General features: G+C 40.8%; 2 protein-coding genes across 5 annotated transcripts; both read left to right on the top strand.

Moving 5' to 3' along the window:
* Positions 1–456: 456 nt before the first annotated feature.
* On the top strand, positions 457–17,670 carry rab41 (RAB41, member RAS oncogene family). Of its 4 annotated transcripts, none has more exons than XM_029730438.1 (8): positions 457–800; positions 10,325–10,383; positions 10,659–10,712; positions 11,849–11,954; positions 12,440–12,551; positions 13,624–13,717; positions 14,909–14,975; positions 15,894–17,670. In XM_029730438.1, the coding sequence occupies exons 1-8, from the start codon at positions 722–724 to the stop codon at positions 15,956–15,958; spliced, it is 636 nt and encodes a 211-aa protein (XP_029586298.1). In that variant the 5' UTR covers positions 457–721; the 3' UTR covers positions 15,959–17,670. The 4 variants fall into 4 exon arrangements, with proteins under 4 accessions (XP_029586298.1, XP_029586291.1, XP_029586282.1 ...); XM_029730431.1 differs by lacking the exon at positions 13,624–13,717 and adding an exon at positions 13,158–13,251 and having other exon boundaries at positions 534–800; XM_029730422.1 differs by lacking the exon at positions 11,849–11,954 and adding an exon at positions 11,094–11,199 and having other exon boundaries at positions 537–800.
* Positions 17,671–18,031: 361 nt separating this feature from the next.
* On the top strand, positions 18,032–26,676 carry LOC115172705 (START domain-containing protein 10). The gene is made up of 6 exons (XM_029730401.1): positions 18,032–18,723; positions 19,234–19,381; positions 19,814–19,917; positions 20,295–20,412; positions 20,767–20,819; positions 25,331–26,676. Exons 1-6 carry the CDS (start codon positions 18,535–18,537, stop codon positions 25,544–25,546), a joined length of 828 nt encoding a protein of 275 aa, XP_029586261.1. The 5' UTR covers positions 18,032–18,534; the 3' UTR covers positions 25,547–26,676.
* The last annotated feature ends 1,209 nt before the right edge of the window (positions 26,677–27,885 follow it).

Raw genomic sequence — 27,885 nt, 5'->3', positions numbered from 1 at the left:
CTGGGGATCCGAAGTGCACTTTACAAAAAAAGCATGTTGAGATTGGCATAGTTTGAGTGGGGGAAAAGATTTCATATGCTGAGGCAGTAAGGAGAGTAGAGGATAACCGAAGAATGAGGGTTTCGACTGGGAGCCCCCTGTGAGTAGGCCTGAAGAGAGAGATTGAGAGGATGAGTTTCAGTAAGGTTAGATTTCTTGTGTTTATAGCCATGGTGGTCAACTGCACTGATGGAGCAGAAATCACAGAAGATAGGTGAGGTAGTTGCAGCAGCAGAGAAATAGTTGGGTGTGAGAGATTTTAGTGCAGAAGATCTATAGGGAGTTGAGGGAGGGGGTCCCATCCTCCCAGGCCAACCGCCTGGTGTAGAATCGTTTAGGGCCAAAGTAGTGGGATGGGGTGGTGGGTTTTGGGGATAGTGTATAGGTAAGGTGCAGGGCTAGTTGGTGGTGCAATTTAAAAATGTCTCCTTCACCTTTAACTTTTTTTTTTACCAGAATGTGCAAGCCAACCCGACCTGCGAAAAGCAGCAATAAGCAACACAGCGTCTAGTCTTCCGGAAATTCACACGAAGAAGAACATTGGATAAACCCCATCGAAGAAGAGGGAGTGGGTGTCTCGCTTTCTCTACAGTCTCTGGCTTTACTACTCTGCGACTCTTCCCTATCGAGACAACATAGAAAACTGTCCATATAGCTAGCTGTTGTTTATCTTTTGATAAAGATGTCAACCACGACCGGTGGCGGAGAGTTTGGCAACCCCCTGCGGAAATTTAAGCTCGTATTCTTAGGCGAGCAAAGTGGTAAGTGGAGGTGTATTCAGGGCATGTTATGTGGTTATTTGTTTTGGGGCGTTTTGGTGAGAGTACTGCCAGCTGGCATTAGCCTAACAGTACCGTAGCTAGCCAGGCCGAGGCAGACGATGAGGCTTTAAACAACTCAGACGATGCCTCGTTAGGTTAGTTAGCTATATTTTAGCCAATGACTAACTCGTAAAGGGAACTTGCTAGCTATCCAATTTAATCAGGAAAATGTGTTGCTTGAGATGTTGCCCAAGAAGATGCCAACGTATTTAGCTAGCTAGCTAGCCAAGTCATGCATACCCTGTAACTAAGTTGGCTAGCTACAGTACTAGCACGTTACTGAATTGTCGGTGTCATTCACTAACGTTAGTTGAAGTTACACTTGCTTCTGCTAGGTAGTTAGACTTATTTAGCCAACTAGTTACGTGAATGTTTTGTGTTTACTTGCCAGCTACTGTAGCTTCAGCTTGTGTGGAGTCATATAGCTAACTTTAACAGTTGGGTACTGTTAGCTAGCTAACGGTAACTTTGCTAAGCCACGTCTGTCAGCAGAGGGGAGCCTAGTAACGCGTTAGCTTGGGTGGGAACGCATTGGGCCGCTTACAAACTAGACAAGGCACATTATTTCCTCAGACAAATCTTAATTTAGATTTGCATAGACCCAACATTGTGTATTGATTTTCCAGTCCATTTTAGCTTGCTAGCTGTCTCCTCCATTCGTGGCTCCACCCTTGCCAGCTCAGCGCCGTGGGTTCAGTAGTCTATCGATTCGTTTTTAGATATGTTATCATACAAGATGACATATGATCGCTTACGCATGGTCACTGTCAGTGGATTACATTTTTTAAATAGCTAAATGCTCATAATAAAGCAAATCTGCCTAGGCTACGTTTACTATTCCTCCCAAAGTGCAGTTCCACAGAGGATCATGCATAATTTAGCAAATTGACAATTCTATGGTAACTGCATAATGTAGCAATTGGGCAATTATATGGTACAGAATAATGCAGATATTCCAATTTCACTTAAATGTATGCTAAACAAAAACCAATTATTGTTTAATTTACAAACCTTACATCTGTATGCACAAGGTCGCCTTAAGACTTTCCACTGGAAATTAAGGGTCAGACGCAGAGAGATCTGACTGCGGATAACGTTAGGTACTTAGAACCTCTGCCCAGTGTAGGCAGTTAGAACAGTTTTACCAAAGACAGTACAGTATGACGATAGGCAAAAACTGCTTCTCTAATAGAAATCTCGATCACACTTGTAGATGTCATGGCTAGCTGCGCAGAAATAGGTCATCGGGTCTAAGGTCGTCTTGTGCAGGACGTCAAATTAAAGACGCTCCTTAGATATAGTTGTTTTTGACGAGAATGTGTCATTTTCACGAGATTGGAGTAATAACATGTTCAACTACTTAAGACATTGGCTCAAATCTAGATTGTGTCTTTTAGATTACATCACTGTGCCTTTTAAATTTCGAGAAAATTAACACCTAATGAGGAATTTGACTTCTCTAACCCCAAACCTCGGCCTGGTCTGGTTCGTAAACGTCACCGGAAGTCTCGCGATGTTGCGCCTCTGGGTTTAGAAAAGCTGCGGTTTTACCTCCGTTTTGTGGTGTTGAAATACTCCAGGCCACAAAGTGGCAGTAGTTTGTTCGGCTTGTGCCTGCTGTAGCTAATGTAAGTTAACTAGCCAGCTGCGCTAATGTTGTTGCTATTTGGCTAACTAGAATTTGTAGTAAGCCATTGTTGATACTAACCAGATAACTGGAGTAACTAGCAACATAATTAAATAAAAAGTTATTTGTTTTTGAATGAAGCAGCTGCTTGTTAGCTGGCAAGAGTCAGAGTAGATGGGTTGCTATGTTTTAGGGCAGTTGTCACCAACCTTTTCTGATTCAAGATCAGTTTGAGTCCAAAAGCAAGCAGAGATCTACTGTTCAGAGTTAAAAAATATGAGTAAAAAAATGTAAGACTATGCAACATTAACCTAAATAAAAACAGTTCTGTAGGAATGAGGCTTGTGTTAAGTTATATAAAGTCACTTCAATCACTGAGGTGTGCGGTAATTCCCTGACAACGCAGTCTGGAGTGTGTAAATTCGCTTATAAAACGGATCCCAACATTAGTGAACATTTCCTCCATTTTTTTTACTATTTGCTATGCTTGGCCTGCCAATGTTGTTCTTCTTTGACCTTATTATATTTCAAAACTCAAGCTTTGATAAAACATTTGATCAGTTGTATCACGTCCGAGGCACAGCTCAGCATGAATGGAAATCATTTGCAAATAATTTGTTTTTTTATTTTACTGGACTGATGGTACCTGCATCTGGTCGGTTGGGAGAGGGAGAGGGGGGGAAAAGCAGCAGCAGAGGGTCTGCCTCTCACAGCCCCTGCTCTCTCCCTCCCTCCGACGAGACTGACCACAGAGAGGGGACAGTCTTCCACCTAATGGTGACACTCGAGTAGCATTGCATTATTTCTGCCTCATGCACAAATCCATGTTATTCCTATGACCAGAGTAAGTGAAATATTCCTTGATATTAAAATAAACATGACGAGCTGCTAATAAAAATGCAGGTCTATCGATACACTTGGCTACTAATTAATTGCAGCTGCAGTGCTGGTTGTAGTGCGAGTGGAAGTAGAGAGAAGCCGTTTTGTAAAAGTGTTTTCTGTATTCTTTGACAGTCTCTCATTGGTCATGGTTTTAAAATTAATGAAATCTCACAGGCTAGTATGAAACTTTGCTGTGGGGTTGTGGATGCTTTAGGCATGGTGATTTGAGCTATCCGATTGGCCAGCGCAGTAGGCACACTTAATTTAGCTCTCCCAGTCCCCTGGGCAGTCAGTCTATCCCTTCAGACAAATGAAAAGGTTCAAAATGGGAACACTCCCTACCTGGCGCAGAGCACTTCTGAATCAAGTGCACCTACCGCCAACAGTGCAAGACGAATAACAAAAAATAGGAGCGCAAGGCTTTATAGTTGGCTTTTCTACTGAAATGTTTGGTGATCGACTAGATTGGTGACCACTGTTGTACTCTTTCATTCAAGGTTTATAAAAATGTTTATTCGATAGAGAATTACATCAGAAAAACTATAGCCCATACCCATGTCTTTACCATATACGGTTCAGATGTTAGATGATTTACTCTGATAATTTAGCACGATTAGCGTGAATAGATTGTCATCGCGGCCATGGTCAAAAATAAGTTCTACGCTGCTCAGTAGAACTGTCACGCTCCGCGGGCAGAACGGAGCTAACTTCCAACACCATCTGATAAGCTAGCTAGTGGCTGCAGGTTAGTGTGATAGCATGGGCCTTTTCTAAATGAAATCCAGACTAGAAAACAAAATTGGGCATATATACTGAACTAAAATCTAAATGCAACAATTTCAAAGATTTTACTGAGTTACAGTTTATATAAGGAAATCTGTCAATTGAAATAAATTCATTAGGCCCTAATCTATGGATTTCACATGACTGAGAATACAGATATGCATCTGTCACATACCTTTTAATTATTATTTTTTTAAAGTAGGGGCATGGATCAGAAAACCGGTCAGTATCTGGTGTGACCACCATTTGCCTCATGCAGTGTGACACATCTCCTTTGCATAGATTTGATTGTGGCTTGTGGAATGTTGTCCCACTCCTGTTCAATGGCGGTGCGAAGTTGTTGGATATTGGCGGGAGCTGGTTCACGCTGTCATACACGTCGATCCAAAGCATCCCAAACATGCCCAATGGGTGACATGTCTGAGTATGCAGGCCATGGAAGAACTGGGAAATTTTCAGCTTCCAGGAATTGTGTACAGATCCTTGCGACATGGGGCCATGCATTATCACACTGAAACATGAGGCGATGGCAGCGGATGAATGGTACAACAATGGGCCTCGGTATCTCTGTGCATTCAAATTGCCATTGATAAAATGCAATTGTGTTGGTTGTCTGTAGCTTATGCATGCCCATACCATAACCCCACCACCACTATGGGGCACTCTGTTCACAATGTTGACATCAGCAAACCGCTCGCCCATACGACACCATACACGGCTCCTTAGCAGCTTTTCCCCCCAAGCCATAAGACTGCTGAACAGTTAATGAAATGGCTACCCGGACGCTGCTGCTACTCGCTGTTTGTTTATTATCTATGCATAGTCACTTTACCCCTACTTACATGTACATATTACCTCGACTAACCTGTACCCCCGCACATTGACTTGGTACCAGTACCCCCCTGTATATAGCCTCGTTATTATTTTTTTTATTTTTACTTTTGTTTATTTAGTCAATATTTTCGTAACTCTTATTTTTAAGCATTTCACAGTCAGGTCAAAACCTGTTGTATTTGGCGCATGTGACAAATAAAAATTGATTTGGTTTTTCATCCATTGAGAATGACAATAGTTCTTCAATGTATTTTGAAAAATCTTTCCAGCTCTCTCTTTCGATAACCACTGAGCCTTGGCATGGCAGGGAAACATTTTATGCTCTGATCCAGTGGAAACAACATAAAATACCTGATTACTTCTTATCCCTTGTGCAAATACTGTCTGTCCAGAGTGAAACTGAGGGCCAAGAATAGTTTATATACCTTTTTATTAACAGATTTTTGAGGAGGAGCGGAAATGAACACTGGAACCCCAAAGAACTTCTGGTGTGTTTGTAAACGACAGCTCTTCCATCACGCTTGTAAACGGCTAGCTAGCTAACTTAGTGTAGTTTTTTCAAGGTTAAAATTAGCATTTCGACCATAGTATTTGTGGGTTGGATGGTCCTTACGGCCGGGATCAAATCTATTTTAGAAAATTACAGTTTCTAGATTTCCCAAAGAAGCATTCCAGTGGGCTGCATTGCCTGCATGGATAGGAACGTTAGCAGCAGCAGCAGGTGGCGGCAGCGCCAGGATGATGTGTAGCACACTAGCTACATCAGCTAGCTAGCTACATGTATAAGTACGAAGAAAAAAAAAATGTATGAAATGAAAATGAAATGTATGCATTCACTACTGTAAGTCGCTCTGGATAAGAGCGTCTGCTAAATGACTAAAAATTTAAAAATGTAAAAATATAAATATTAACTTATGGCAAACGTTAGCTTGATCTGCTAAAAACAACAATGTTCACTACCTCGCTTAGCTAGTCCCAAAGAGAGAACTATGACAATACAAAAACACAATTGCAATGAAATGTCAAATGTTATATCACTGGTATAATTTCCTAACCTCAGATACAGAGACCTGTGAAAGCTGCTAAACCCTGTTTGCGGATTAAAGTCCCAAGTCCTGGAGAGACTGAAGGGTTTGTCTCCAATAGGTTATACATATGCTATTGGTTTACTCTTTAGAATTGGTTGTAGGACAACAAAAAAATACTGTTTATAATTAACAATGCATAGACCTAGAACATGCATGGCCAACCTTGCTGCTAGAGATCTAGCTACTGGGTGTGCAGGTTTCTGTTCCAGCCTTGACATTCTGCTGATTTATTTGTATTTGACACTGTGCATTTTACTATTCAATCATGTCTTGTTTTGGAGTAAGATGGATGTCTAAACCCAATAACCATTTATATAGGTGTTCTTTTTATGATATAAAAGTGTTGTTTCATTGAATTAAGTATAGTGGTTTTTCTTTTCATTGAAAATTCCCTGTTTGTTGTATTTGGTTGTCACTCGCTCTCATTTTGTCTGATATTACAGATGTGAAGCTGATGTCCTTGATCATTAGTGTGGGTGTAACAATCCCGGCATTGCTGACCTAGGATGCAACCCCGTCCATAAACTCAAATCCGCGTCCATTATCCTAGAAAAACTATGATCTTGGTTGGGCTAGGATAACAGTACTGTAGGTCTTCCTGGGGGTGGGTGACATCACCACACGATGTCTACTAGGTAGTACTGAGCCATTTTAGTGCTTTTGAATTCGGTTAGATTCTAGAAAAATAATCACGGTTTAAAATGTTTTTAACTAAATGCATTATGTGAGTTGAATGCTGTAACACGGTATGGAACAATTCATAAAAGTCCCATGATGGTAGTGACTGCCTGTTACTGCTTATCATTTATTAACATTTGTTTTATTTGATGACTTTATTTCATTTCAAGTCATCTCATCTCTATAGAGTTGCTTCTTATGCTGTCTATCACTATTTTGTAGTTCTTCAAAGTAAATAAGGCATACTTTTATGACTGCTGAATACCAACTATCAATCACTTAGATCAGGGTTTCCCAATCTCTTTCCTGGGGCCTCCCCTTGGTGCATGTTTTGGCTTTTGCCCCAGCACTACATAGCTGATTCAAATAATCAAAGCGATGATGAGTTAGTTATTTGAATCAGCTGTGTAGTGCTAGGGCAAAAATCAAAACGAGTTTGGGAAACCCTGACTTAGATCATGTATTTTCAGGTAGAGGGAAGCAACTGCTACGCTCTATCACTCAGAATCGCACATTCTTCTCTCTTCCGTAGTAGTCCTAAAAGAAACTCCGACCCGGAAAAGTAGATGCGCAGTGGATTATGGTCATTGTAGTTAGTTTAGCGCATAAAACGTGGTAATTGTGTAGAATATTGGCCAGTCGGAAACGATAACTCCCTACTACATGACACAGTTCAGGCTGGATCTGATTTATCTCTGGAGAAACTGCTATGTGCGCATTGAGCTCACCCAAAAAAATAACATGGAATTCAAATAATTGAACAGATAATTTACCAACAGTTCTTCAAAAAATAACTTTCATTTTGTTTAATCACTCAGCACTACTACTAGGCTTTGTTTGATTTTATATTTCCTTGATTACTGACATCCTATCTCCACAACTAGTGGAGGAGAAGGTACACGGTCCCTCCCCTCTGACCACCTTCTCCAATGGGTTTTTGAGGAAGGATGAATTAAGAGCCTAGCAGTCACCTGTCAACTAGCTCATGTGCTACACAATCACCCCTCTGCTACACTCACTGACCTCTTTCTCTGCATCAACCTCAACAGCCAGCAGTGTTGCCAACGTAGCGACTTTGTCGCTATATTTTGCATGTATTCAGCCCCCTCTAGTGACACATTTTCCAAAAATCGACTAGCGACAAATCGTGACTTTTTCTGGTGTTATTGGAGACTTTAGGAGACTCTGACATGAAAGCGCGTATCGTTCTTACTCTTCTCAATGAGCAGCGGGTGCTGCCGTGGTCCCCACCCCTGTCCCAAAGCACTCAGACGGCCCAGTCCTCGCACAGCAGTCCCTCCCAGCTGCAGTCAGAGCAAAGCACCCCTTGTCCAGACTGCAAATGAATCGCGCATGCGGGAAGCCAGCCCTGGCTTACATTCAGGGTGGGATGTAAATGTAAAATGTCGGTTGTCTAAAATAAATCACTGCACAAAAATAAATCGCTACATTTGACTCACACAGCCTCAGTCACTTACTCACCTTGTCCACTGTGTCTGTGCCTCCCTGTGACATAAGCTAAACATCTAGCTGGCTAGCTCATCATGTCTCAGTCTAAACTGTACACTCAAATACGGAAAGGAGTGGGAATTAAACCCTGAATTCAAAGGCTGGTTGAAGCCGTTTATTGGAGATGATACACGGGCATACTGCCTGTATTGTAAGGCTGATTTCTACACCAAACTTAGTGATGTAAAAAAACACATGACAACTCAAAAGGCAAAGCCTTATAACAGTTCCACCCAAAACAAGCTGCCAGTTATGGTTAAAAAATGGCATTCGCTATCACTGAACACTGTTCCATGCTGGCATGTGATCACATTGGAGAAGCATGTAGAGCTGCTTTCTCAGACTCCACTGCTGCTACCCACTTCAAAATGCACAGGACAAAGTGCACAGAAATGATTAATGGTGTTCTAGCACCATACTTTCTGAAAAAGTTGGTTGCAGATGTGGGTGACCAGCATTTCAGCCTCCTCATCGATGAGTCCACGGATGTAAGTGTTTCTAATTACCTGGGGGTTGTGATAAGGTACTTTAGTGACACCAAGCAGACAATTGTATCAACATTTCTTGGGCTTGTTGAGTTGGAGGGAGGAGATGCCAAATCTATAGCCCGTGCTGTTGTGGCTTTCCTCGAAGTGTTGTCTTAATAAAGAGAAACTCCTGGGGATAGGGACTGACAATACCTCTGTTATGACGGGGATTAACAATGGGGTCTATAAAGTGCTGAAGGAGGAGTATTGCCTCATATCTGGTTCTTATTCGCTGTGTGCCACTCTCTGCAGCTTGCTCATTTGTAGTTCTAAACATATTTAGGGTATTTTTTACTCATTGTCTCTCCCCACGATGTTATTCCTCTCTCCTACAGCATCCATCACAATTACATGCACATGACCAATTATGCAAATTCTGTGATGACGTCATTTAGTGTCTTCTAGCTACTTTTAGGACAGCCAATAGCTACTTTCCTTACTGAGGAGTTGGCAACACTGGCAGCCAGCAGAGAACACTGAACTGTGTAAAAACACCCACAGAATTGATTTTGTCTATTTAATTCTGCTACATTGAGTCAGATCACACAAATACACGTTTTGAAGTTTCGACCAATCGATTGATAAAGATATTTTTTACTCAGAGTCCTTGTGCAAAGAGAAGCACATTTATTTAGTAGTTCCCTCTAATTGACTTGCGTTTCCCCTACATTCTCTATAGCAGTGAGTGAACGCCCTATGTGTTGCGATGCTAACGTTAGCTAGCAAGCGAACTGGTATTGACAGTATGGGATAATGGAGAGTGAATTCAATTATTTCTTCACCTTGCTAAATGGCTAGCTTGGTAAAGCATTTAGTGTTGTGTGCATTGTGCTGCATTTACCACCCCTTTCGGTTTGTTTGTGTGACTGCCTGGCTCAGTTAGCAAGCTAATGAGCAGGTGCACATTATCAAACTAAACCTAACAAAAAAAATCCTTCAAGCACAAAACGTATTAGCTAGATGTAAAGACTTGCTTGAGAAAAATGATGTGTTATGCGGCTTTATTATTTTAATTAGAACAATTCTGACGTGGTGGATTACAATGGGAAAAGTGCATTTTTGTTATATACTTCTGTTGGCTTCACGTATAGGTTTGTGCTCTCTGATTGGCTCAAAGTTAAGTTCTCGGCCACTGACGAGCATTGCGATTCTACAAGTAGAAGCGTCTGGTTCGTCCGTACACACCAGGGGCGTCTTTTGTTCTAGCAAGAAAAGGAACGGCCTCCTACTTTGCTAAGTAACTAGTCAGATTTCTTGGTGTGTCTGCACCATTACAAAGAACAGTGCTGTTGTTAGCAGACTTTGCATCTGCGCTGTTCTTCAAGTAAACATGTTTTTGTAAAAAAAATGGTGGAAATTGCCATAAGTCGTCATTGTGCATAGTTGTATGTTTTATTTAACTTTGCAATCATTGGTTTTTGTTTGATGTACATTTTATATGTGAAAAATCAGTCTGCATCATTCTGTTACTGTGGAATTGCCTAAATGTCAAAATGTAAACTAAATGCTCTCTGCTCTGCTTGTCTGTCTTTACAGTGGGGAAGACATCGCTTATCACCAGGTTTATGTATGACAGCTTTGACAATACCTATCAGGTACATTACCTCATCTCGAGTACAGTACTGGTTATTTATTGCATGTAAACTAATGCATAACATGAGTAATATTAGCAGGCATGCACACAATTCTAAGCTCTTTTGGTTCTTTTGCTTGGGGGAAATGTTCTGTTTTTCTAACCTGATTGTAGCAGATTTTATGCAAGCTACTAAGTTGAGAAAGAATAAGGACACAAGGCCATCCCTTTTTTGCTTTTTGTTGAATGTTGTATGGTCATGTGATGTCTGAGAATTACATTTTTTTTGTCTTGCAGGCTACAATTGGCATAGACTTTTTATCGAAAACAATGTACCTGGAAGATCGTACGGTAAGTACCACTTTTGTTTCTATATCATTGCATCACTTGGAGCCTTTCATTTGAAACCATTTCACGTGTCCCTTGAGTTTGTGCCCATGCATAAACATTGTATATCCCTCTACATGCCACTGTCAAAAATGGGCTTAGGTAGTCTGCTTTTTATCTCATCCCAACTAGACTGCTTGTTAAGTATGGACGTAGAGGAACTATAATTTGCAGTTTAATTATCAGTTTTCATGTAGCCAATCAAGTTTTCTTTCCTGCCATGATTCTGTTTTTAGTTCCATCATCATTATACGTTTTTTTCCCTCTGTCCACCCCTCCCCTCCATCCCCATGGCTGGGTTTCGAACTGTGTCCGCTCCTCGGTTTGTTGCGTGGTTGGCCACAGATTCGGCTCCAGCTGTGGGATACGGCCGGGCAGGAGCGGTTCCGCAGCCTCATCCCCAGCTACATCAGAGACTCAGCCGCTGCTGTGGTGGTTTATGACATAGCAAGTAGGTATCACGTCCCTGCCCTTCTCTGTGGACGGAAGGAGAGGACAGGGCAAACAGTATTTCCACAGCTTGGCAACGTCACTGGACTGTAGCAATGAGTTGAACCAGACTTGCTTGTGGTCAGTGAGGAACCAGATCAGGAAATAGGTTATTGGCGCTTCAGGGCTTCCATTCCCTCAAATTCTATGCTACTCTAAAGTGAGTAGATGTTGTAGATTACTTTGTTAGTGCAATGTTTCCTCTACGTTTCTCCCAATAGGTGCAAATAGGCCTATAGAGGGGGATGATGGAACTCTCAAGCTCAGTACATCCAGTGGCGCTTGTGGAAATGTTGTCCCTAAAGGGGCTTTTCTAAGGAATAGGGCAAATGCTAGCAGAGGTTACCAGCAATGTTTGGTTGACTTTAATTGCACCAAAAGCATTGATTTGGAACATTTGCCCTCCGTAATAGGTCACTAAAAAGGATCAACATTGGGAACAGGTCATCTGCTAGCTGCATGGGGAAAGCTTTTCCTATTCCAGGATGCATGATCATTTTTCACCTCTGCTGCCTTGCTGTTTTCTTGCCTCTCTTTTTATGTCAATCCTCTTCTTCATTTTCCCCTTTCCGTCTGTCTCGTTTCTCCTCCTCCTCCATCCCAATCCCCAGGTCCGGCTTCAGCTCTGGGACACTGCTGGACAAGAGCGTTTCCGTAGCCTCATTCCCAGCTACATCCGCGACTCCACCATTGCTGTAGTGGTTTATGACATCACCAGTGAGTCAGAGCCTCCTGGCCTAGTTAGAGCTATGACCTCATCACTGTAGGGGTTGTGGGCCACTGGGACATTACATTGGGAAGGAGGTTGTCATCTTCTATAACACAGTAGCAAACCGCAACAGCTTTCAGTGTATGAGTAGTGTTGCTATTATTGGAGGCAGTCAGTGTCACTATACCATGTAGGGACTTTAATGATGCTACTTCATGGGGATTAGAGTTTTCCCTTGCATTAACAGTGGAGTGGGGACTAATATTCCTTTCTGTGCTTAAACTTAACTTACTGTTTACTTTTGCTTACTAACACCTGGCTACTCTACTGAAATCAACTGTACTTCCAATGAAGAGCAACAACTGTTCTGATTTGCAAATGTGTCCAACGTTATTAATAACTCCTTCACTGTTGAGTTCATACCTCACACGATATTTAAAGTGGTCATGCTCATTTTGTATGTGTTCCAAGTTGCTAATTTTCTTCCCCTCAGATCTCAATTCATTCCAGCAAACCTCAAAGTGGATTGATGACGTCAGAACAGAGAGAGGAAGTGATGTTATTATCATGCTTGTGGGAAACAAAACAGACTTGGCTGATAAAAGGTACATTGTGTGTGTGTGTGTGTGTGGCAAGCGTAGTTGGTGTGGTGTTAAACAGGTTGGTGTGGTGGTAAACAGTAATGTGGTCCCTGAACTAAATGTTGACATATTCTGACAACCGATGTATGTGTAAAGCCTTTGTCAAAGCCTGGTTCCTCCCTCGTCCCTTGAATGTATTTGGCGCCTCCAACATACATTTTCATATGTTTTCTGATTTTGATCTGTTGAACTCCATGCTGGAGTTACTCCATTACTGAAATGTAACTTTCAAAATACTGAAATCAAAATACAGAAATCATCCCCGTAATATGCATCATACAGGGATGATTTCTGTATTTTGAAAGTGACATATCTTGAAACTTGAGTGCTGACAAGCAAAACATTTTGGGACTACGTCAGCAATTGACTAATGAAACAAATACCAAAATATCATTTTGGGGTGGAGTTTTCCTTTTTAAGTCTTTTTTTGTTTTTGTCAATTTTTTTTGTTTTATTTATTTATTTTGTTCCCTCTCCCTGGTGTCTCCCCATGTCACTTTGATTTGGTGTCCACTCCCAACCCACTGCCACCACCCTCCCCTCCTATCCCTCCCCCTGGGACCATGGCAGACAAGTATCTGTTGAGGCTGCAGAGAGGAAAGCTCGTGAACTCAATGTGATGTACATAGAGACCAGCGCCAAGGCTGGCTATAACGTCAAACAGGTGGGTGTCCAGCTACCACCAGCAGGTGTACAAACAGCCTCCAGAACGGCTCATTATGCTGTGCCTTAGGAAGAATAATTTGTGATGTACAACGTGGATTAGAGGTTTAATGTGGAACGAGTGATTGTACTGTGAGTGACCTGGGATTGTTTCTCTGTATCGTGTCAAGCTGTTTGATCTTCTCAGCAAAGCTGCTTCCTCTCCTATCCCTTTGTTCCTCAGAGATGGGACCAAACTAACCTCTTTCTAACCAAGAACTGGAATCTCTGAGCTCGTTCTTTTTTTCCTCTCTCTCCATCTCTCCCTTCCCCCTCTGCCTGTCCTCTTTCATGTCTGTCTATCTCTCCATCCTCTCGGCTGTGGCCTGAGCAGACAGATCACCACGGAAGAGGGCGAGCAGAGAGCTAAGGAACTGAATGTCATGTTCATTGAAACCAGCGCAAAGACTGGCTACAATGTCAAACAGGTAGAGCGTCTGTTCACTCAGGATAGTCCAGCCCAGTCTTCCCTCCTAGTGTCAGCTGCCTCTTTCACAACTTCTAGTTTTCCCTCCTCTCTCTCTCTCTTCACCTGGCTCCTCAAGGCTTGTCCACCTAGTCCTTTCTGCATTGTGATTCCCCTCAGTGCTCAGGTCATGTTGTCATTCCTGTCCACTGCTTTAGAACGCTTCAGCATCAGTTGTACTGCACTGTCTAGCTCCATGTTGTTGGGTCTTTCTCTTATTTTGCCTCGTTCCACAAAATGTCTGCTTCTCACTGTTTGGCATGGAATCATGGACATTTTATGGGCATAAAATATGAACAATTACATGGCAAATTGTGACAAGTTAACAAGAAGATTCTCAATATTCTGTAGGGGCCTTTTCTTGCATTGTTTTTAGTGTTATTGAGACATCTTCCAAGATTTTAATGTGTAATAATTAACCAAATCAGTTTTGTCCAATGCATGTAGCCCTATGTACAAATATGTTGTATGTTTATTTTAAATGGAAATATAAATATTGACTTTCCAGTAGATGTTACTATATACGCTGAGTATTCAAAACATTAAGAACACCTGCTCTTTCCATGACAGACTGACCAGGTGAATCCAGGTGAAAAAGCTATTATCCCTCATTGGTGTCACTTGTTAAATTCACTTCAATCAATGTAGATGAAGGGCAGGAGACAGGTTAAAGAGAGGATTTGTAAGCCTTGAGACAATTGAGACATGGCTTGTGTGTGTGCCATTCAGAGAGTGAATGTGCAAGACAAAAGATTTGAGTGCCTTTGAACGGGGTATGGTAGTAGGTGCCAGGCACACTGGTTTGTGTTAAGAACTGCAATGCTGCTGGGTTTTTCACACTGAGTAGTTTCCCGCATGTATCAAGAATGGTCCACCACCCAAGGGACATCCAACCAACTTGACACAACTGTAGGAGGCATTGGAATCAACATGGGCCAGCATCCCTGTGGAACGCTTTCAACGCCTTGTAAAGTCCATGCCCTGAAGATTTGAGGCTGTTCTGAGGGTGAAATGGGGGGAGGGGGAGTGCAACTCCATATTAGAAAGGTGTTCCTGTGTAGTTCGTCACTGTTATGTGGCCAACTTTACATTATTGATGCGCTGTGTGGTATGGCTGTTTTTCTCCACTGATTATTTTCTTGTGGTTCCTCAGCTGTTTCGCCGTGTTGCTGCAGCCCTACCTGGGATGGATAGCACACCAGAGAAGAGCAAAGAGGACAGTATCCTTTCACAAGGGGGTTAGCCCCGAGGCAGAATGGTTTGGAGCAAGTTTGAGCTCAACATGTAAATCAACGCTCCAGAAATGCTTCAGTAGTTAAGTTTCTATCCATTTAACAGAATTTCATGCTAATGGTAAAAAAAAAAATCTGCATAAAACAGGACGCACATTAAAACACGCACGTTTTCACAGCAGAGATGTTTCCATCAAATGTACTTGTTGCAGATCAAAAGTTGTGCGTGATGACGTTGTGCACATAAAAATGGTTTTGTCACACAAAATGTTGCATTAAATAGCGAATGTGCCCACTCTGGTCTTGGCACATGCACTCTAGCCAACAGCTGGCAGATTCAGTTTGGCTATGGTTTACATGATGAGATTATTATGGACAAAAGAGCAAGATTATTTTTATGTCAAACGGCAGCCAAGCATCGATCATATCACCAGAATAAGACCCTCAATATTTATTGGAAAGGAGCATCAAGGTCATCACCTTCCACTTTCACCACCCTGTGACGTTCATAACTTATTTAATCTGTAGTTTAATAAACTGCATGCTTTCCCGAGTCGTAGTGGGAGGACCACACAACATATCATCACGACTCCAAGTTTACTTCAATATGGTGGTTATTATATAAATATTTGCTCATAAAAGCGTGTCTACTGCCACTAATTTATTTGACATAGATCCCACCTTGCCTAGCGTAATTTGTTTTGTAGACATTTGGAAAGTTTTATAGAAACATTTGCTGTTTGCATCAGGCCTGTCGTGCAATTTTTGTACTTTAATTGCATAAAAAGTTTGGATGGAAACTTTACAACAGAGAACCAGGTTATCTATTGCATGTGGAATATCATTAAAAAAAATATCCATAAAATTACACCGTAATGAATAATATTCCTTAACCATCTCTCTCAGTGATCGATATCAAACTGGAGAAGCCACCAGAGATGGCAGTGACGGAGAGCAGCTGCTCCTGCTAGTAAACACCTGACCCTCCTACCCACCAGCTTGTCTCTCAGTGGCCACTCTCCCCACCCATGGCTCACTGACATCGACCTGAGAACCTGTTTTCCCCCCCCTTTCAACTCAATGACTTTTCGGAGTAACCGTGTGGATGTGCTATTACTCTGTATTTAAACAGATAATATTAAACTATGTTAAAAGTCAAACACAGAATAGGTTGAAAGCTGAATATGTTCAGATTTTCATCCAACTGCATGACATTATATAGGATTGCAGACTGGCATAGCTAACTGCTCTGGGGTTATTGCGTTTGTTGTGAAGTGATATTGTTTGAGATTATTTAAGTGACTATTAAAGGGATATGGTCTCAGTCCCTTGGATCTTTGCTTTTATTTCCAATGGCGAGTCTGGAGTGGGTCAACTAGAGTATTCTAGCTACGTGATAAACAGTGATTCACAAGGTTTTGATATACTTTGTTCTAAAAAGATTCCCCTCTAAACTATGAATATTATTTCCTCATTGTTGGCTCAAATCAAAGCTATTAATTTAGGCCTAATGGTTTATGGGACCATGAATAAGGGACATTATTATCAGGACATTTTCAAGGCATGAACAGCCAAAGAACTTCATTTAGGATTACTGTAGTTAATCGACTGATGATTTCAATGGCAACTTTTGTTATTTTGGCAGGTCTCCCAAAGAGGATGCTGCAGAAAGGATGTATAGCCAATCAGTATGAAAACAAGGATATGCATTTTTAGAAAAGGGACATGATCCCAAATTCATTGTAGTGGAAAATACTAACCTAAATCTATTGATATACACTTTGAAACTATAGAAAATATGTCATAGCGACTTACATCAAATAGCCGCACACGTACTAACACATCTTGTGTCTGAGGAGAAGAGGTGTTTTAAAGTTCATATGGGAGCCTATGGAGTGATAAGGTGTCAAAGCTTTTTACACACTAAATGGAAACATGCAATGGGCCCATACGACATACGATGTCTCCCTACTCACCCTCCAATTGATGTATATTGTTGTCTTGTTTTCGTCACACTATTACAGGAACGGCGTGCTCATCGTGCAGGATTCATAGATGGTTAAGAAAAAACGATTCCTTGCTTGTTTGTTCACCAACGTTGTAAAGATGGAGAAGCCTGCTGACAGTAGTTGTTCTGTAGAGCAGGTAGCTAGAGTTGGTCCTCAGATACAGCTAACGCTTACCAACACCCTTGCTGTAAAAATAAGTGCAGTGAAGTTAATCTTTAGCGCTATTGCCTGTTTACGACCGTTGGTTTTGTGTTTATTTATTTTGTAACACAAGCAACCGTAAAATTGCCTTGTATACTTGACCAAAATGAGTTGTTCCACCCCTGTCCCTTAACACGTTCTCACAAACACATTGACACACACACCAACTAAACACACAGCCATAAATGTCCAACCACCACACACCAATACATTCGCTGTTACATTTTTACAAAAAAAATGGGGATGAGTATTTAATTACATCGAACCACCGTCTTTACCTTATTAACAGCCGTTCTATTATCCCTCACTGACTGAGTACTCAACTGAACTGTGTGTTATTCTGATGTGTCTGTCCATTTGAAATATGTCGTGTTTAGCAACGTTTGTGTGAATAATGTACTATCTGCTGTATAAAAAAAGAAGCATTAAAGAACACCGAAATGTATCACCTGAAATAAAGAGATTTCACCAAAGTTGTTCCAAGTTTCTTTCAAATTATTTTTATGAATATTATTGATTTAGATTATTTGGATAGGCCTACTTTTACCTGCACGTTATTTTCGAAATTGTCATTTGAAACTGTTCCTACTAGTGAAGAATGTCAGATTGTTGAGCAGCACGGTCTTGTTTCAAATACATCAATCTATATATATATATATATATATGGTCTTGTAATTTATCTTTTACCTCTTTTTCATCCATTTCATATTGTCGGTCAAAGGTTATTAGCCCTAATGAATGGAATGTTGCCTAATCCATAGATGTATGGGCCTAATCATGCAATTCACAGTGCATCAGTGATTGTAACCAACGGGCCAGTTTCTGTGCCACGAGGACGGACATTTTTGTTGTTGCATAATATATTGTGCAATTTCAATACGACACAGTATTTTTGCATAATATATTGTGCATTTACTATACGACACATTTAGACTTTTATCGTGATTTCTTTGCCAAATGAACGGTATTTATTACTTGATATAGTTAGTTGAAAGGGGCGCGGCCGTGTTGAGAGGGGTGTAAAACTACAGGTAAAGAACACCCTGCCCTGGATTTTAAGTACGAAACACATTCAAAGGGTTCTGCGTTAGGCTGGAAACTTGATAGGCAAGGAATCTAACACAAAAATCCAGTCCAACTTGATATGCTAATCAGTGAGTATAAAACCGGATTTATCTCACTGTCACTACTAGAATAGCATTTTGTTAGAGGCAAGAGGGTCGGAGTGGATACACATTAATTCAGTGACTTTACTTGTAGCATTTCGCTTCTTCTTTTGCTCGTTAAGTAGGCTACCGCTTTTTCATTCATTCATAAAGATTTATTGTTGGATATAAATGATGTCTCGAGTTCTCTCGGGAATTATACCAGACGAGGCAGTCTTTGCAGACTTCAGAAGACAAGCCTTGTCAACGGACAACTGGTACAGCAAATATGACAAGAACGGGATGGAGGTCTGGGTCGAGGTGGCCCCTGTAACATCCCCTCAAGGAAACAAAAACGTCCCAAAAGTTCACAAGATAAAAGTAAGGAAACTTTGGTTTGACTCACCAGTCAATTTGATGCACTGTAATGTAAAACTAACAGTATGAAGTCATTGCCATGGATCAGTCAAGTTGACAACGTTTTTTATTTTCAGTCAATTTAAACTTTCAATTAAAAACAGAAATAGGGGCATGCTGTATTCCATCACGAATATCATAGTCTGAATAGACAATGCATTATAAGGACAACATTTTACTCTCTTTTCTCTACTTTCCAATGTATCTCAATCTCTAGTCTTTTGACATTTCCATGTCCCTCGGAGACAGCATGACACAGTCTTAATGTTTTCCACCGCAACCCTTTTGTTTTTGTGGCAACATTATCACAAGAGCATCTAGGGCGTGTTTCCAACTTTCCATTATTATTGGTTTATCTGGTGTCATGTTTTATTATAGTGAATACTCAACAGATAAGAGCAGATCTAGAGACAGATCTAATTCATGTATTATTTTACTCCAATAATCAATTTACTTTTGCTGTTTGTATTTCAGTGCAGAATGACCATAAAAGATGTGTCGGCCGCCACGATGTACGACGTCCTTCATGATGGACAGTATCGCAGGAAGTGGGATCCCACCATGTTGGAGAGCTTTGACATTGCCCGTCTCTCACCTAACGCCGATATGGGTTACTACTCATGTGAGTTCCTCTTATCTGCTAGAGTTAAGTGTGCTGTTCCACATTCCTCTCCGTTGTTTTGTCTCTTCTCTCAGTGCAAGAACTTGACGGGTCAACTTTACTAATGATTGACTTTAAACCACAGGTTCAAACATGAAATGACCACAGGTGAAAATGTGAAATAAATCTGGTATAAAGTCTCGTATTAAGATTCACTCCACTTTCCCCTTGCTTTAAGGAATCCCTTTCTCCATGGTATCTCTTCACCGAGTCTTCAGGAGTTCAGACAAGGCATGAGTGACCTGTTTTTCAGAGTGTATTTAGTCAACACGAGAGTCCAGTTGCTGCCTCTGAATCTTTGGTTACACTGACATTGAAAGGCAGGGGGGGGTGTGTTGTAAATGAGAAATCTTTCCTCAAGTTGTTTTAAATTTGTTGTCCTGTTTTTTTCAGGGCTGTGTCCGAAGCCACTGAAGAACAGAGATGTGGTGACGCTGCGTTCGTGGCAGGTGACGGACGACGAGTATGTGATCATTAACTGCTCAGTCAAACACCCAGTATGTACGCCATGCACCTCCACCTCTGTCTGTAGACTTTGGCTCTTAGCAACCATCCAGTACATACAGCAGTCTGTCTTTAGTTACCAATAGTTACGGAATGTTACATCAGTGTACATATACGAGGACAATTAGCTGACGTTGAGCCATAGGAATGGTAGAGCCGAGACTCATTGCAATTAAAATATCATTTATTATTATTCATCCACATTAAAAGCACCTTATCGTGTATAAAGTGTTTCTCACTCAACATGTGCCTGGAACCGTATGGACGCAGCATATTACAAGGTTGTTACATGAATGTGTTTCTTGTCATTCACATGGCTTCAGAGTATGCAAGTGATAACGTCTCAGCTGATTTGGTTATTTCTTCACAGAAATATCCTCCCAGAAAGGACCTTGTGAGAGCCATCTCCCTCCTGACTGGCTACCTAGTGAAGGCCGTAGGACCCAATAGCTGCTCCTTTACCTACCTCTCACAGGCTGACCCCAAAGGTGAGACCCACCTTCCACTGACCTTTTTCAAATCCTATGCTTCAGTTATCTTTTCTTTGTTGAAAGATATTTGATACAGAGTATGTTACGCTACAGGTACCACGCCTTCCCTGTGGCTCAGTTGGTAGAGCATGGTGTTTGCAATGCCAGCATGGTGTGTGCAACGCCAGGGTTGTGGGTTCGATTCCCACGGGGGGCCAGTACAAAAAAAATAAAAAATGCATGAAATGCATTTGTATTCACTACTACTGTAAGTCACTCTGGATAAGAGCGTCTGCTAAATGACTAAAATGTAAAAATGTAAATGTAAGAGTTGCAGTTATTATGCATTATTTGGTTTATTCTGTATTTCAGGTTCTCTTCCAAAGTGGGTGGTGAACAAAGCATCTCAGGTTCTGGCTCCCAGGGTACGTGAATGACCTCAGACAACATTGTTATTAATCTCCCTTCGGCTAAATTCTTTAGCTTCTTTGTGTTTGACGACAGAGTTATAACTGGTTTTTAATTTAGCTCCAAAGCAACAGTCAGCCAATACCTGAGTCTGTGTTAGAGCTACAGTGATAATTCTTGTCTTTGAACTAGATAAATGACAATAGTAACCATAAAAACCCACTGGAAGGTCCTGCTCAGCTTTTGGGACAATGTAGTCTCTCAGGTAGAGCAACTGACTCTCAGCGGCCCTGTAGAACTCGTTTTCCTGGTTTCATAGCATGTGCAGCATTAAACTATTTAGGGCAAGGTGTATCTTTGTGTGTGAAACAAAGATTGTGTGTGTGGCTCATAGCTGTGATTGAATGCAAACCTTGACCTACTGATTAATGATCAACAGCTGGCTGCTCTTCAAAAGCCTGTTTGAATAGCACCCCACTTACGTGCATTGTAATATCATTACGTTATATAAGTTAGTAAAACACAAATGATAGAGATCAAATACATGAAGTTGAAAGTATTCACACTCCTTGTTACAGCCTGAATTCAAAATTGCTTTTTTTCACACATTTACACACAATAACCCATAATGCCAAAGTGAAAACGTGTTGCAGAAATTTTTGCAAATGTATTGAAAATGAAATACATAAATATCTAATTTACAAAAGTATTAACACCCCTGAGTTAATACTTTGTAGAAGCACATTTGGCAGCAATTACAGCTCTGTCTTTCTGGGTAAGTCTCTATGAGCTTTCCACACCTGGATTATGCAACATTTGCCCATTTATTATTTTCATAATTCTTCAAGCTCTGTCAAATTGGAACCAAATTGAACCAGGTTTTACTCTAGGATTTAGCCTGTGCTTAGCTCCATTCCGTTTCTTATTTTTTCTGAAAAACTCCCCAGTTCTTAACAATTACAAGCATACCCATAACATGAGGCAGTCACTATGCTTGAAAATATGGAGAGTGGTACTCAGTATGGTGTTCTATTGGATTTGCCCCAAACATAACACTTTGTATTCAGGACAAAATTGAATTGCTTTGCCATGTTTTTGTCAGTATTACATGCTGAGCACACTGCTTGCGTCGCGTGCGCGAGCGTTGCAAAATAAATGTACACATGTTCTTCAATCATTGCACCCACACTGCTTGCGTGCCTCAGCGAGCGTCTGCGTGGCAAGGCGCTAAAATAGAAATAGGTTCTATTTGTGACGCTCAACGCGTTGCAAGGCTGGCCTGTCCCATCTCCTCATTGGTTTTTAAGAGCATATACCACGTGGGAGATTGAAAGATGAACTGACGACCACACTCCAGTCGGTTGTAGTAATGCACCATAAAGTTGGTTGCCAACCGCCATATAAAGTCCAAAGAAGTAAAAAAGAAGCCTGAGGAAGGAGGAGAGATGGACGAGAAAAGAATTTGGTTTACCGTTTTATCTGTGGATTAACTGTCGGAGTAGAGGACCTTGTGCATTTCAGGTAAAATAACAACCCAATGTTTAAATCCCATGACAAATTAGCTAGCAACAGAAAGCTAGCTAGCTAATTTGCCATAAATGTTTATTGCTTTTCGAACTGTCCCCAAATTAATATTATTGGTTCAGAGTTTGTTTTGATATTTCAACCTGCGTGGCCTGATTGTGTCTGGTGTGGGGGTACAAAATCAACATGCACGCGATGGCGCACTTAGGTGCGCGTTCGGTTTGGTTAGCATGTTACTTTAGTGCCTTGATGCAAACATGTTTTGTAAGATTTTTATTATGTACAGGCTTCCTTCTTTTACTCTGTCAATCAGGTTAGTATTGGTATCATTGTCCATACCAATGAGTGGCAATTCTGGTTCATCCACTCCGCTTGAACTGAACTGATAATTATTTGCCAACTAACTGTGACAACTCCAGACAGTGCACTGGTAGAAGAAGTGTTAGATACTAGGACCTGGTTGTTGATTGTGATATGCAGCTACTTTTAGAAACATTAGCAGCATCAGGTCTATTATCAATTTCATGTTTGGAATAATTCAGAACAAAGTTGAAGAATAGCCAGGATTGGCTGTTTGATATCCTGAGTATGAATGAAAGTCAATAGAGGTGTATTTGTATGTTCTATTTTTTTTTAAATAACATTTTGTTATAACATTTTACTCCAATACCTTGACTTTGTTGTCTTTAAGCCATTTTGACACAACTTTGAAAGTATGCTTGGGATCATTGTCCATTTGGAAGACCCATTTGCGACCAAGCTTTAACTTCCTGACTGATGTCTTGAGATGTTGCTTCAATATATCCACATAATTGTACTTCCTCATGATGCCATCTATTTTGTGAAGTGCACCAGTCCCTCCTGCAGCAAAGCACCACCACAACATGATGCTGCCACCCCCGTGCTTCACGGTTGGGATGGTGTTCTTCGGCTTGCAAGCCTCCCCCTTTTTCCTCCAAACATAACGATGGTCATTAAGGCCAAACAGTTCTATTTTTGTTTCATTAGACCAGAGGACATTTCTCCAAAAAGTACGATCTTTGTCCCCATGTGCAGTTGCAAACCATAGTCTGGCTTTTTAATGGCGGTTTTGGAGCAGTGGCTTCTTCCTTGCTGAGCGACCTTTCAGGTTATGTCGATATAGGACTCGTTTTACTGTGGATATAGATACTTTTGTACCGGTTTCCTCCAGCATCTTCACAAGTTCCTTTACTGTTGTTCTGGAATTGATTTCAACTTTTCGCACCAAAGTACGTTCATTTCTAGGAGACAGAATGCGTCTCCTTCCTGAGCAGTATGATGGCTGCGTGGTCCCATGGTGTTTATACTTGCGTACTATTGTTTGTACAGATGAACGTGGTACCTTCAGGCGTTTGGAAATTGCTCCCAAGGATGAACCAGACTTGTGGAGGTCTACAATTTTACTTCTGAGGTCTTGGCTGATTTCTTTTGATTTTCCCATGATGTCAAGCAAAGAGGCACTGAGTTTGAAGGTAGACCTTGAAATACATCCACAGGTACACCTCCAATTGACTCAAATGATGTCAATTAGCCTATCAGAAGCTTCTAAAGCCATGACATAATTTTCTGGAATTTTCCAAGTGGTTTAAAGGCACAGTCAACTTAGTGTATGTAAACTTCTGACCCACTGGAATTGTGATACAGTGAATTATAAGTGAAATAATCTGTCTGTAAACAATTGTTGGAAATATTACTTGTGTCATGCACAAAGTAATGTCCTAACCGACTTGCCAAAACTATAGTTTGTTAACAAGAAATATGTGGAGTGGTTGAAAAACAAGTTTTAATGACTTCCGACTTCAACTGTATATTAAGCAAACCAGACTGCACAGTTTTCTTTTTTTTTTTTATTTACTTACGGATAGCTAGTGGCACACTCCAGCACATTTAGACATAATTTACAAATGAAGCTTTTGTGTTTAGTGAGTCCGCCAGATCAGAGGCAGTAGAGATGACCAGGGATGTTCTCTTGATAAGTGAGTAAATTGGACCATTTTCGTGTCCTGCTAAGCATTCAAAATGTAACAAGTACTTTTGGCTGTCAGGGAAAATGTATGCAGTAAAAAGTACATTATTTTCTTTAGGAATGTAATAAAGTAAAAGTAACAGTTGTCAAAAAATATAAATAGGAAAGTACAGATATCCCCCCAAAAATACTTAAGTTGTACTTTAAAGTGTTTTTACTTAAGTACTTTACACCACTAAACGTATTATGTGACTTTACACCTTAACTTATTTAGGCTTACTATAACAAAAGGGTTGAATACTTGACTCAAGACATTTCAGCTTTTCAGTTGTAAAAAAATCTAAAAACATAATTCCACTTTGGCATTATGTGGTATTGTGTGTAGGCCAGTGATAAACACATCTAAATGTAATTCATTTTAAATTCAGGCTGTAGCATAACAAAATGTGAAAAAGTCAAGGGGTGTGAATACTTTCTGATGGCTCTGAGTATACAAAACATTAAGAATCCAGGTGAAAGCTATTATCCCTTATTGATGTCACTTGTTAAATCCACTTCAATCAGTGTAGATGAAGGGGAGGAGACAGGCTAAAGAAGGATTTTTAAGCCTTGAGGCAATTGAGACATAGATTGTGTGTTTGTGTGTATGTGTGCCATTCAGAGGGTGAATGGGCAAGACAAAAGATTTAAGTGCCTTTGAATGGGCTATGGTAGTAGGTGCCAAGAACTGCAACGTTGCTGGGAATTTTCACACTCAACATTTTCCTGTGTGTATCAAGAATGGTTGCACCACCCAAAGGACATCCAGCCAACTTGACACAACTGTGGGAAGCATTGGAGTCAACATGGGGGGGGTGGTGTGCAACTCAATATTAGGAAGGTGTTCTTAATGTTTTGTACACTTAGTGTACACGTATATGCCTCTGGGCAGAACTGTATGAAAGTGCAGTAAGTGAGGGGGAAAAACTAGGCTGGGGCTCAGCTCTAGGTCTCTGACACCCTCCTCTCTCCCTGCAGGTGCTGAAGTGCGTTCACAAGGCCGGCCAGAGCTACCCTGAGTGGAAGAAGCAGAATTCTCCGGATCAGAAGCCCTGGTTGTACCCAGAGCAGAGCATCCTGCCCATGATGGACCCATCTGAGCTGACCATCCAGCGGGCGGACTCTCTGGAGAACGTTGACGAGAGCACACAGCTTGACATTCAGGAGGGCGACAAGACAGAGGATAGCAGCTGAGCACATCTGTCAGAGGGGATGAAACCTAGCCAAGAGAGCCAAGAGAGGATGGATGGACACGCTCACACAGACCTAAAGACGGAAGTCTTTGACCTCTCCACGGCACTTGATCCCAATCTTTAAAGTCTCCGATCTACCCCCAATTAATTTTGTATTCATCCTGTTTTGACCTTATAAACCACCACTTGTGTCTTTATGGGTGATCAAGAGAATGAACAGTTTCCATCTGTTTGGCCTTATGAAGCGGAAACATCATACCAATGAGTGGCATTTCTGGTTCATCCACTCCGCTTGAACTGAACTGATAATTATTTGCCAACTAACTGTGACAACTCCAGACAGTGCACTGGTAGAAGAAGTGTTCGATACTAGGACCTGGTTGTTGATTGTGATATGCAGCTACTTTTAGAAACATTAGCAGCATCAGGTCTATTATCAATTTCATTTGTTTGGAATAATTCAGAACAAAGTTGAAGAATAGCCAGGATTGGCTGTTTGATATCCTGAGTATGAATGAAAGTCAATAGAGGTGTATTTGTATGTTCTGTTTTAAAAAAAAATAACATTTTATTGGAAACGTATTTATTGAGCTACATTGTATAGACTTTACTATTCTCCTGATCAACGTGCACGTGGTAGCCAAGAGTATGGTTCACTCTCCACATGGATAGACAGAGTGTCTATCTATGTGGGTTCTCATATCGATATTTATTGAAATGTTGTGCAATCTGGGAGGGAGTTAATTCCATTGCTAGTTATGTACACTTGGGGGTTATGTATGCCTTGGTCTTACTGTAGGCACTGAATAAAGGATCCAATGGTGACTTCATTCAATGGAAATCTTTTCAGTAATATCACACTTAGCATTTTATCAAATGTACAGAGTGAGATATTAATTTATTAAGTGAATTGTACGATAGATATTTTTTTGGTGTTATTACCTAAAGGATTGGAATTGCCGTCATAGATCTAACCCCTTTAAAGTGTATTTATTGTCATAAAGTTACATTCAAATAATGTCATGACAGAGCAAGCAAGGATCTTGAAGTTAGCCTTGCAAACTGAGCTGTCGAACTTGACTTTGAAGACAAATGATTGTAACTTTTTTTAATAATAAATCTCAGATAAGATTCGCGTGTATGTGCGTAATTACTTTGATTTGGTTTGTCAGTCAGGATGTCTTTATGGTGAGTCAGTCAACATAAACTCAAAGTGGAACAATTAGTTATTCTACTGTCGTGTAGTGGAGCAATATAAGAAGGCCTGTTTTTGGTGTTGGTGTTATCAGGGCAGCTGCATGGGTAGCATGGTCTGGTTAACCTACATGTTGAGTCAGCTTCTGTAGCCATTTAGTAATGATTCTTTCATTGAAGAAAGCATATAAAAGCATATCAAATTAGGTTACTGGGAAGCTTGAGAAGCTTGATTGATTTAGTATTCTACAAGAACGTGACCTGTGAAGTGGGTCAGGACAGATAGAGTATCCTGACTCCATCTGTACGGGCATTAATGGACACGACAGTGATTTAGAGTCACTATCCCATCTATTTCAGACATGTTAAAACAGATTTGGAACTCATTCTGTGCTGACAATTTATTAGTGAGGGACCATGAACTGTGGCACAGAACACAAAATGTGATTTTGTTTCACGTATTGAGCTTCATACAAGGCAATTGGTGTCGCCATAGTTGAATGAGGAATGTTGGCACCTTAATAGTCGACAGGTTATGTGAAATATAATTTAAGGTAGTTAATAACACTAACAGTTAGTAGTCAGAAACAATGCCTGCATCTTAGATAACCTCTAAACATTTCGTACATAGTTTACACAGAATAAAGACATTATCAGGTCCTTGGTGCATTATATTGCAATTGTTTTTATTGTTTTTTTAAAAGTAGACGAAGACAGAACATCATTTACAGTAACAGAACATCAATAAAGCAACAGGTTACATTGATACTATCCTATGCAACAGCTGTTGGACAATAAAAAAAACAATTCTATATAAGTACATGGATGTAAATATAAATAATAAGTATAAATTATAAAAGGATATGGGGGGATTGCAGAGGCTACATTAAGTTCTCAGCGCAGAGGTTACGTTCAAAGTAGTCGCAAAATGGCTGCCAGACCTTCTAAAACTTTTGAGAGGAGCCACGGGTAGAATATTTTAGCGTCTCAAGTTTAAGATGGGCTATAACATCCCTAACCCAGAGAGATACTCCGCCAACCCAGTTTAAGATGGACCATAACATCCATAACCCAGTTTAAGAGGCGGTGTATCTGACTTCCACTCAAAAAGAAGAAGTGGGTGTGCCAGAAGGGACAAGAAGGCTT

This window comes from Salmo trutta, chromosome 3, assembly GCF_901001165.1.
Source record: "Salmo trutta chromosome 3, fSalTru1.1, whole genome shotgun sequence".
NCBI lineage: Eukaryota > Metazoa > Chordata > Actinopteri > Salmoniformes > Salmonidae > Salmo > Salmo trutta.
The sequence above is the reverse complement of the archived record's forward strand: the minus strand, read 5'-3'. Positions and strand labels throughout refer to the sequence as shown.

Bases quoted from the DNA above. Each gene is read 5' to 3' on its own strand.
- LOC115172705 (XM_029730401.1), top strand. From the start codon at position 18,535: ATGATGTCTCGAGTTCTCTCGGGAATTATACCAGACGAGGCAGTCTTT. The intron at 19,382-19,813 runs GTGAGTTCCTCT...TGTTTTTTTCAG, and splicing joins CGATATGGGTTACTACTCAT to GGCTGTGTCCGAAGCCACTG. The intron at 19,918-20,294 runs GTATGTACGCCA...ATTTCTTCACAG, and splicing joins ACTGCTCAGTCAAACACCCA to AAATATCCTCCCAGAAAGGA.
- rab41 (XM_029730438.1), top strand. From the start codon at position 722: ATGTCAACCACGACCGGTGGCGGAGAGTTTGGCAACCCCCTGCGGAAA. The intron at 13,718-14,908 runs GTAGAGCGTCTG...GTGGTTCCTCAG, and splicing joins CTGGCTACAATGTCAAACAG to CTGTTTCGCCGTGTTGCTGC. The intron at 14,976-15,893 runs GTATCCTTTCAC...CATCTCTCTCAG, and splicing joins AGAGAAGAGCAAAGAGGACA to TGATCGATATCAAACTGGAG.